The sequence below is a fragment of the Balaenoptera borealis genome (genome assembly GCF_965194805.1).
Source record: "Balaenoptera borealis genome assembly, chromosome: 1".
Classification (NCBI taxonomy): Eukaryota; Metazoa; Chordata; class Mammalia; order Artiodactyla; family Balaenopteridae; genus Balaenoptera; species Balaenoptera borealis.
Window position 1 is genome coordinate 89,038,054 of NC_138860.1, and position 11,192 is coordinate 89,049,245.

General features: G+C 49.9%; 1 protein-coding gene across 1 annotated transcript in view; it reads right to left on the minus strand.

Moving 5' to 3' along the window:
- PHGDH (phosphoglycerate dehydrogenase) overlaps window positions 1-10,806 on the minus strand; it is a 31,549-nt gene extending 20,743 nt beyond the window's left edge. The window contains exons 1-3 of the mRNA XM_082369373.1: window positions 10,545-10,806; window positions 4,443-4,594; window positions 1,585-1,650 (exon numbers count right to left, since the gene is read on the minus strand). Coding sequence (XP_082225499.1) covers window positions 1,585-1,650; window positions 4,443-4,594; window positions 10,545-10,682 — 356 coding nt within the window. The 5' untranslated portion in view covers window positions 10,683-10,806. The remainder of the gene's footprint in view (window positions 1-1,584; window positions 1,651-4,442; window positions 4,595-10,544) is intronic.
- Between the last annotated feature and the right edge of the window lie 386 nt (window positions 10,807-11,192).

Genomic DNA, 11,192 nt, shown 5'->3' on the forward strand with positions numbered 1-11,192 from the left:
TCATTTAGGACAATGACTTGCCTTGAGGAAGTGCTCCCTCCTCAGCAAAGCCAGCCAGATCAGATGCCTCTGGCCGAGTGAGACAGAGCCCCCAGCTCCGGCCTCCCGACCTCTGCCCACCTGACTGCAAGGTGCCATCTAAGAGGTGTGCGTGCAGCACCACGGAGCACAGGAAACCCTCACACCCTCCCTCTGGGTGCTCCACCCAGCTGGCCGTGGTGCCTCCCCAGGTTTCAACATTTCAGGATCCGGGATCCTCACCAGGCCAGTCTAGGGAGGACCATGACATGGGCAAGGGACCTCCCAAGAATTATATGGAGGCCGGCCTGACTTACAAGAGAAAATAAAGCAGGCAGAACGGTGAAATCTACATTTGTTGTATTCTCCTCTCTTTCTTTCCGTGTCCTTGTTCTTCTGCAGCACCTCAGGAACAGGCAAAATCTGTTCAAAGTCCCCCACCGTGAGGCCCATTCAGGCCTGCTCTCCACCCACATTGCCCAATGCTCTCAACTTTACCGTCCACACTTCCCACCCCCTCTACTGCTGCCCTGCTGGGAAAGCGGTCTGCTTAAACCAGCACACAGGGGTTATGAGAGACTGGTGATTCCTTCTCATAGGGTGCTTCTTTCTTGGTTTGGATGATGAGTGAGGTCATGATGAGTGGTTGGCAACAGGGTGCTTCCCCTAAATCATACCACTTTGCCTACTCCTTTAAGTAAAGCTGGTCTTGGAATAGGAGGAAGATTATTCCTGACTCCCAAGGGAAACACCACCTCCAGAAAAAAAGTGAGAGAATTAGAAAGCTGCACTGGGATCGCGCCCTCACCCCCCAAAAAACCAAGAAAAAACACCACTGAATTTAATAGCACAAGTGATACCAGGGCATCAGGCTTCAACACTTCTCCAGATGTTCTGGGAGATCCAGACAGCCAGCTCAAGGACCCCCTTCCGGGCTGGGTCCCTTCTGCTGTGCAATTCTCCCTGTTCTTCCCTTTCTCCAATCTCCTCTCTTCTTCACTGATCAGTGAATATCAGTGAATACCTAAGATCTCAGGTAGAAATCTTGGGGAAGAGTTAGAACAAAGGTGAACTCCCCCAGATCCTCTCCCAGCAGGGAGGAGAACAGGTCTTGAGAAGGGAAAAGAATCATTCCTCAGCCCCAGAAGGTTTCAGGCCTGAGTAGTGACGTGAGGGGTCCTGGCTGCCTGGGTTCCTTGGTTTAAGGATCTGCGGATCTGCAAAGGGACCCAGAGCATCTTCCCGCCCTCCCACTGGCTCCTTGCCCTTCCCACTGACCTGCTGCCTGTTCAACAGCAGTGTTCATACAGTCATTTTACCACCCAACACAGTAAGATTCGTGCACATCCTGTGTGTTTGCAAACAACCTGAGAAGCCACCTGACCTTGGTGTGCCAGAACCAGTGGAATGAATGTTCAGTTGAGGACTGACGGCCTTGAAGGTTCTTAGCAGCCTGCATGTCACCAAGCTGAACTGTTTCTAAGTTTCTCGGGGTCAGTTTGCTTAGGGAGTCATAATAATTGACAGACCACAGAGAGTGACTCTGCTCAGAAGTCAGGGACTTACCTGGCCAGGCACATGATCATCCCACAGGTGAGCTCCGCAGCGCTGAGGCTGTTCCCACTGGGGGTGCTAAAGATGGAAGAAGATGGGGGACATCGGTCAGCCAGACCCAGGATTCCCACTCCTGTCCCAGTGGAAAGACTCTAGTACACGCTGTGCTCTCTCTCCTGCTCCATAAGCTTACCCGTTCTTTTTGTTTGTTTTGTTTAGTTTTATGTTTTTTTTTTTTATTTTAAAAAATTGAAGTATAGTTGATGTATAATATTATATAAGTTACAGGTGTACAATATAGTGATTCACAATTTTTAAAGGTTACACTCCATTTACAGTTATCATAAAATATTGGCCATATTCCCTGCATTGTACAGTATATCCTTACAGCTTATTTTATACCTAATAGTTTGTACCTCTTAACCCCCTACCCCTACGTTGCCCCTCCCCCCTTCCCTCTCCCCACTGGTAGCCACTAGATTGTTCTCTATATCTGTGAATCTGTTTCTTTTTTGTTATATTCACTAGTTTGCTGTATTTTTTAGATTCCGTATGTAAGTGATAACATACAGTATTTGTCTCTCTATGTCTGACTTATTTCACTTAGCATAATGCCTTCCAAAACCATCCATGTGGCTGCAAAAGGCAAAATTTCATTCTTTTCATGGCTGAGTAGTATTCCACTTTATACATATATATATATAAAACATCTTCTTTATCCATTCATCTGTCGATGGATACTCAGGTTGCTTCCATATCTTGGCAATTGTACATAATGCTGCTATGAACGTTGGCGTGCACCTATCTTTTAGAATTAGCATTTTTGGTTTTTTTGGATATATACCCAGGAGTGAAATTGCTGGGTCATGTGGTAGTTCTTTTTTTAGTTTTTTGAGGAACCTCCAACTGTTCTCCACAGTGGCTGCACCAATTCACATTCCCACCAACAGTGTACGAGCGTTCCCTTTTCTCCACATTCTCGCCAACGTTTTGAACTTACGTGTTCTTAGTGAAAATCCCTAACACCACGCCACTGCCCTGGGTTCTGTGATGTACTCCTGCCCTAACCCCAGGGCTGGAAGAAAACCCCTTTGCCCTGGCTTTATGTTTTCCTGCGGAGGGACCTCCATTCGAGAAACACACTCATTTCTCTACCCAAACTCACTTCTCCCGGGGCAGAGAAGTATCTCAATAGATTGGGAGAGAGACGTGTGGCTCAGCCCTTCTCTCTCTCCTCTTACTTTAGGATCTACCTGCCTACAGAAAGCACAAATCCCTGCTGTTCCATACCATTAATCTTTTTTAAAAAAATTTTTATTGGAGTATAGTTGATTTTATACTGTTGTGTTAGTTTCATGCCATCAGTCTTATTGAGGCTGTACCCGTGACAGATACAGAGGTCAGCCCCTTGCCCACAGACCTTTATCAATTTGCCCAACCTGGCTTATTTTTAGTAACAAAGCTAATATTTTTATCTCCTCCTGTTTGACTTTTCCTTCTATTTCTCAACAAGTTTTGCACTGAGAAATCATCCCCACAAGTTAAATCATAGGGTAATGTTGACCCTGTCCATCTTACAGAAAGGAAAATAGAGATAATACCCATGAAACTATTTTTCTTTTCTCAAAGGCTTTTTCTTGTTGCTCTTGGAATAATTTATTAACACACGTGTTCCCCCTCCTTTCCCTCTACTGGGTCTTTTCTTCTCTGGAAATGAAGGTTATAAGGTGAAAAAAGGTCAAGAGATTCTATTTTTAAAAAGTTAAAAATCAAGATAAAAGGATTCTCAGACATGTATACACTGATGTGTATAAAATTGATGACTAATAAGAGCCTGCTGTATAAAAAAAAATAATAAAAAAATAAAAAAATAAAGTAGACCAAAAAAACAGTTTCTTTCCCTTGAAAATCCAGAACTTTTCAAAAGTTTAAAAAAAAAAAAAAAAAAAGACTCTCAGAGTCTGTCTTTCCATAAGAACACCTGGCTTCCTGTCTCGCCCAGCGAATGATCAGGTTACCTGGGATACAGGAAGAGGTGTGGGGACCAAGGGGCTGGCGCCTCTGGGTCCAGGGCAAGATTGGAGGATGGGTTACTGGTTAACATTTCTTCTGTTGGATATTGACCTCAGGCAGACGATTGGGTTGGTTAACCCCGACCCTATGGAGGCACGTGGAGGGAAGGGAGGGGAAAGTCTTGAGGACAGTGAGGCTCCCGAGGGAAGAGGAAAGGCTCGAGGACAGAGAAGTGGAAGGGGTTAACCTTGCCACACCACCTACATGCCAGACGGGAGCCAGAAATGAGTGTTGCCTAGCGCTGGCATGCTGCCATGACCTTTGCCCTGGGTTTCTGCAAAAACAGCTCTAAAGGGGACCCCCTCCCTCTTGGCCCCGGAGTAAAGAGAAACTGGGTTCCCGGCCCCCACAGGGTGCAGGGAAGTGAGGAAGAGAGAGAATGGGAGAGTCCGTCTACTAGCAAAGGTTATGCAGCTGCACAAGGGAGACCATAGTCAAGCAGAGCCAACAGAACCTGGCTCCAGATGAAACAGCCGAGGGGGAAGGGCAGGGCTGAAGCAGGGACTGAGACAAATCCACCAGCATTCTACTGATTCCCCAACCAGGCTGCAGGCATGCAAGCATCTAGGGGGCAGGTTTGTGAAGCATTTTGAGATTACAAAGAGAGCCTCTGTGTCAAAAACCCCGGGGAACCGCTAAGCTGTGAGCGCTGACCCCCTGTCTGGACTTGGCCCGGAGCAAGCAGCCTCCTGGAAGCCCTTCTAACTCTGACCCAGCTTTCTCTACAGGTGTTTCCTCCCTCCTCACGGTCAGTCGCCACACCAACCCCCCACCACCCCACCACTTCCACGACTTACTTCATGACCAGGATGCCCTTCCTTGTTGCGGCCTCCAGATCCACATTGTCCACGCCCGTGCCAGCCCGGCCCACCACCTGCAGCTTCTTGGTCGCGTTGATGACATCAGAGGTCACCTTGGTGCCCGAGCGGACAATAAGGCCTTCGCAGTCCTGAGGCAGAAGAAGAAACACCTGGATCCACAGAGTTGGTCTTTGAGACCTCGTAAAGCCCTTCTGTCCAAAGTGGGAGTTCCTGCAGGCTAGCTGACTTTGGATACATTCAAGGAAAGGAAGGCATGCTTATGCACACACATCTGAAAGCCTCCGCCATCACTCAGGCTTGGGTTCACATCCAAGCTCCAGCCCTGACAAGCTATGACTCTGAGCTTCGGCCTCCTTAAGCGTGTGAGGAAGAAATGAGACAGGAAGGTACAACGCCTGGCATGATATCTGGCCCCGCTCAATGGTCGTCACTTCCTCCACTGGACACGGAGCTACTGATGGGAAGAGGTGGGATTGGATTCTACTTTGTAAGCCCCTATGCCTGGTACACAGAAGGCACTCAATAGATGAATAAATGAAGTGAATAAAAGACAAATTGTTAAAAGAAAAACATTTCCTAAAATCGAAACCAAAGTAAGGGGAAGGGGAGAAAATAATTAAACTTGTCCATAGTTACTTGGAAAACCAGGCAATATTAGACTAAGACTACACCTATGTGAAAAATCAGACTTTCTGGATTCATCATAGCCATTTTACTGGGGCTAAGCCAGACCCCAGGACAATCTTCCTTAAGCTCATCCAGAATCCAGTGGTATCTTCTGCAGAATAAGGATACTGTTGCCAAACACCCAATGAGAATCCCCAGGAAATGGAGCAGGTGAGCAAATACACACCCTGTCCCAAGCTGGCTGTCCCAGGTTGGTGAGCAAGCAGCAAGGGTCACTGCACAAGCAGCAAGCTGGGAACCAGGAGGCTGGGGTTCTAGGCCTAGGGCTGACAATGACAAGTTGGGTCACTGTACCAAGTCATGTCACCCCGAACCCTGGTCTCCTTCTGTAACATAAGAGCATTAGAACCGATGGCCCCTTGGGTCCCTCCCACATCCGATCTGACACCTGTAAGCCACACTGCATTTCCCCAGTGGAGCACCCAGCTGGATTCCACGAGAACCTTCTCTCTTCCCTCCCCACCACACGGATTCTGGAGACAGAGAAAGGTCATGGGCCTCTGGCTCCCAGGGCAAGGACCCACACTGTGTTTACTGTGTGCAAGCCCAGAGCCTTGGGACCAGTTTGGACAAGTTACATGCAGAGAGAGCACAGAGTTCTTTTCTCTCCACGGAGGGAAGAAGAGGAATGGCGCTTATGTTGCAGCCTATTTAGATCTGGAGGGCTTCTCAACACTGGGATGATTGTTCAAGAGAGGCTGCAGAATTACTTCTCTGGAGGCGTGAATGCTTCATGCATCCTCACTGGCTGGGGGCTGTGCCAGACCGCAGACAGCCGGATGGAGGACCCTTCACGGGCACTCCAAGCCTTTTGTGTCTGTGGTTCTGAATAGAATGCTCCTTGAATGCTCGCTCCAAAGCTGCCAGCCCTTCCGAAAACCTTGGGAATCTGCTTCCCACAGGACAGACCCGCTGTGGAAGAGGATGCAGAGTCCCCAGGAGTCCACCCCATTCCTGCAGACCCTGAGGACAAACCCAGAAACAGCATGGCGTTTTTCTTTAACAAGCACAACCTCTCTCTGCGGAAGGGTCTCCCTTACAGAGATTTATCCTGCAGTCTCTCTCTACTTTTCCCTCAAGGGTGTGTCCCAGCTTTCTCTGAAGCCAAGAAGTCTGAAGAGCCTCCAGTCAGACCAGCACAGATGTACATGCCGAGCTCATCCCAAGTGGGAATCTGCCTTTGCAGACTCCCATTCAGCAGACGCTGGTCCCACACGATCCGGGCATTCCTGTGGCCAGAGTTCACGGGCTTTCAAGACCCTTTACACCCTCAACTACCCCTGTTCCTGTTCATTCAAACACATCATCAATTAATTCATTCAAGGGAATTCCCTGGTGGTCCAGTGGTTAGGACGCTGCACTTCCACTGCTGAGGGCGCGGGTTCAATCCCTGGTCAGGGAACTAAGATTCCTTGAGCCACACGGTATGGCAAAAAAAAAAACAAAACAAAACAAAAACAGAATTCATTCAATCAGCATGCATTTACTGAGAGCCTGTGTGCCAATGTACCTCCTGCTGACCCCCCAAAACCCCTGCACTCCAGGCCCCATCCCCTTCTCAGGCCCCAGGTCATCCCTCTGAGACTTGGCTCCCTGCAGTCCACGCCTCTCCTCTGCTTATGCAAACTGCAGTCCTTTGCAAATCCGCCCACATCTTCCCTGCAGCTTGCAGTGATTATAACTTTCTTCTGCAGCACCCCAAGGTCCTCTCTGGCACTCCCGCAGTGGGAATCTCAACACTGCACCCACTCTGCTATCTACTGTTCTCTGCTTTGTGCATGCTCTATCTGTATAAGAATGCAGGCTGGAACAGGCATTTGCTACACTTGGGTTTCCTCCCCACTCCCAGTCCCCCAGCTGCTTCAGAGCTGGAAAACAACAGGCCACCGTTCTGCTGGATTTACGGCTGTTCCGGACAAACTATGCAAACTCAGCAGTGGAAACCCATTCACATTCCTCAAGTTCACACATGCTTCCTTTCCCAAGAACAGGCTTGGCCTTGGGGATGATTCTAGCATTGCTCCTGCTTCTGACTTACATCACAGGAGAAGTCAGAGAAACTCTCCAGATCATGTTCCCCAGCTATAAAGAATGCAGGTAGGCGGTGTTTGGCACAATATGTGTAATCCTGATTAAGTAGATGGTTATTTAACTTTTGCAAACCAAATCCTAGTGTAAAGGCTAGAAATTTGCATTTTAAAAGAGCCTTTCAAAACATGGACTCTTGCATCGAACTTTATTCCCTTCTTTTCCTTTCTTCAAATTCTGAAATAAAGATATAAAGGTGCTTCAGTAAATTAAATGCATTACCAGCATGCATTTAGAGGATTCTGACCAGCATTGCTAGTTAATGAAACAGAAGAAAATATCAGAACGCAACACATATAGTAACGGTATTCTTTCATGAAACTTTAGTGTATGTGTGTACACATATGTGTGTGTATAGTGAGTTACAATGTAAAATGAATTTCTTATTGTGGGCCATGGTCAAAGTTTAAAAGCCACTGATACATGCTAAGATTTAAATGTTCCTGCATATTAGGCTTATTTAAGATGTGACATCTGCTGATAGAAGAGGGGTACACCGTCTAAGTAAGGGTTTTGTTGAGTTCCAAACAAGATGCTTTATTATTCCAAGTCAGTGTTTTCCAAACTTTTGACTAAGACCCACAGTAAGAAACACATGTTTAAGTTGTGATTTTATACTCACATACCACACACACCACAAACACACACATAATTGAAACAAATTTCGTGACACAATACTTAGCCTTAACTATCTGCATTGCTCTCTGATATTTCTTATTTTGTTTTTTTAAATGCTAATCATGACCCATTAAATGGACTTCATTACCCACTAATGAGCTGTGACTTGCTTCAAGTCTGAAAAGCATGGTTCTGGGGGATGACTGTACTTCCTGACCACAGAGTGAGCGAGAATAAATTGTGCCTGCCCAGAATACAAGGAGTGGGAACGGAGGCCAGGCCTGGTTCAGGCAATGGGCTCCAGTTTCTTTCAGTATTAAAAAGGTTTAAGCAGGGGCGGGCAGGGCCACTAACCCAGGCACCTCTCCATGCAATAACAAGAGGCAGTGCGGATATGAGGACCCTCCAGTGGCCCAAGGAGACTAACCAGCAGTCTGAACCTAGTGTTTTTTACAAAGACAGACATGAAGACTGGGCACTCCCAAACCGCCCAACAATGTAGCCAACAAACACCCCTCCTCTCCTGCCAGGAGTTTTCAGTGCCTTTAAAACATCCTCCAAGTTCCAGCCCCAGATTCCCAGCACCCACCCAGCCAACCTCCCAACACCATGGAAACAAACCCTCCACTAGTGACCAAGGCCTCCCATTCTAGTCAATTCCACACTTACCACTCCCTCTCATCCCACCCTACCCCCGGGGTACAGAATTTTAATTTCCATAACAAAGCTGGAAAGCCCCAAGTCCAGGCCACTCTTCCCAACCCAGTGGTCTGGTGGAGGTGAGAATCTAGAGACCACTCCACTTCCTTCTGGCCACTGCCCAGAGCCAAGGCCATTGATACCATCTGCACAAAAGAGGAGGTGACAAGTGCGAGGTGCCTGTTTCCCATCCAGTCCTAGGGTAGTGCAAGGATCACGTCCTGAGCCCTTGGCCCCCACCGAGTCCAGGCTGATCACCCGCTTCTCTCCATTTGCAACACAGTGGAGCAGGCAGAGGCTAGGCTGCCGGATGGTCTCATTTAGCACTCAAGTACTGTGTCATCTGGTCACTTGTCTCACCCTGTGTTGGCCAGGCTCCTAACTAGCTGACAAGCTTCTTTAAGACAGGGACCAGGGACTTCCCTGGTGGCGCAGTGGTTAAGAATCCACCTGCCAAGGCAGGGGACACGGGTTCGAGCCCTGGTCCAGGAAGATCCCACATGCCGCGGACAACTAAACCCGTGCACCACAACTGCTGAGTCTGCGTGCCACAGCTACCGAAGCCCGCGATCCACAGCAAGAGAAGCCACGCAGTAAGAAGCCGGAGCACCGCAACGAAGAGCAGCTCCCTCTGGCCGCAACTAGAGGAAGCCCACACGGAGCAAGGAAGACCCAACGCAGCCAAAAAAAAAAGAGACAGGGACCAGTCAGAAACTTCTCTGCGTACAAGCCAGGGGCAGAATACAGTACCACGGGGTTGGGGGGGGAAGCGGCAGGGGTTCCATGGAGAAACACAGCAGGAGATACAATGGCAGTTATGAAGACCATGCGATTGCCTCACAGCTAAAGCAACAGCAGCTACCTCTGTGGTTTGATTTAAGGGACTCTGGAGAGGGTGGATCCCGCGCTGAGACTGGTTGAAGTTGGTAGGAGGCTACACTGCGGGGTGTGGGAGTTCGGGGGCAGGGGAGAATACATCCGGACGGGTCGGGTAGAGACACCTGGGCGCTGGGCACCGTACAGAAGTAAGAAGTGCAGAAACTGGAGTGAAGAGTTCACGAAATAAATGTTATAAGGCAGGAAGAGGCCACCAAACCTCGCAGGATTTTTACAAACAAGTTAGAGAAAGATCTGAAGTAAACTGCACAAACGGTGATAACGTTCCTGAGAAAGATCTGCTAGGAAATATACATTTCCGGGGGCTTTGGGATCGGAATCTCGTCCGATCTGGCCATTCCTGACCCCGCCGAGCCCACTGGCGGAGACTAAGCCTGGACAGCTGCGGCCGAGGCGACTGCCGCGTGGCCGGCGCGGAGATCTCGGGCGCCCCCCGCCCGCCCCTCTTTCCTCCGAGCGCTCCCAGGCGGCAGAGGGGCGGTGAAAACTCTCCGCAGTCTTGCATCAGACGAAAGGCGGGTATGGCGTTTGCCGCTCCAGCCGGGCCCCCTTCCCTGCAGCTTCTCCAGCAGCCACGGAACAGGGTGGGACTCCGCCGGGGCCCCCCAGGGAAAGCAGGACTTGGCTGGGCGAGCCAGGGCTTGGCTGGGGAAGGATCGCCGGTCCCTGAGCTCCAAGCAGGGAAGCCACTTTGGCGCCCCTCCCCCGGAGCCCCCGCGCGAGGTGGGGAGAGGCGGCGCCGGGCTGCCAGGGCCACTGCGCGCCACGGCCCTGGGAAGCCGCGCTGGCATCCCGCGGGCAGCCTACAGGACCAGCTGAAGCAGCCAGCACTTTGCAATGCTGGCGGGAGGCATGCCAACGTGAAACACGCGGTTGCAAACGGAACGGAAAGTTTGCATCCTGCAGGTTGCCGCCCTTTGTTCCTCCCTCCTTCTTCTCCCTCCCCCCCCTTCCCAGCCCCCATTCTCGGGAGACCCCAAGACTGACAGCAGCGATGGGGGTGAGGGTGGGGCGCGCTGGGCCGGAATTGGTCCGCCAGTGTCCGCGGAGGATGCTTCGCAGCCCTAGTCTGTCTCCCGCTCGCCTAACCTGCAGCTCGGCTATCAGCTCCTCTTTGCTCAGGTTCTGCTTCTCCACCACCTGCAGCCCTCCATCTTGCAGGATCTTCCGGCAGCAAGGGTCCAGGCTATCACTGATAAGCACTTTCCGTAGATCTGCAAAGGCCATTGCTGGAGTCGGCCTCGGAATCGGCAGCTCTCCCTGGGCAGAAACACCTAAACGGAGAAGCTGCTGTTCCGGCTGGCTGGCTCGTGTAACTGGGCTGGATTCGCGATCTCCCGCTGCCCCTTATCTCCCCCTCCTGCTCCTACCGTCTCCTTTTGATTGGACAGAAACGCTCCAACTCTCTGTGACTCCGCCCCCTCCTCGCGGTTCGGAGCTTTCAGATCCCCGCCCACCATATTATTCTCCCGAGATGAATTTCTCAATCTCAGCCAAAGCATTTCTCTACACCTGGTGAGTATATAGAAGCACAATTTACGCTGAGTAGCTGATTCATATCTGAAATAAACTGAGAAATATTCGTCCTCATCGTGAGAGAAATGTTTCATCTTCATTCTTTCCTCCTAAGGACCCATTCACTAATTCCTTAACAAGCATTTATTGAATGCACCTACTATGTGCAAGGCACGGTGCTGGATGCTGAAAAGGCTCGAACATCAAAAAGACATAGCCCCT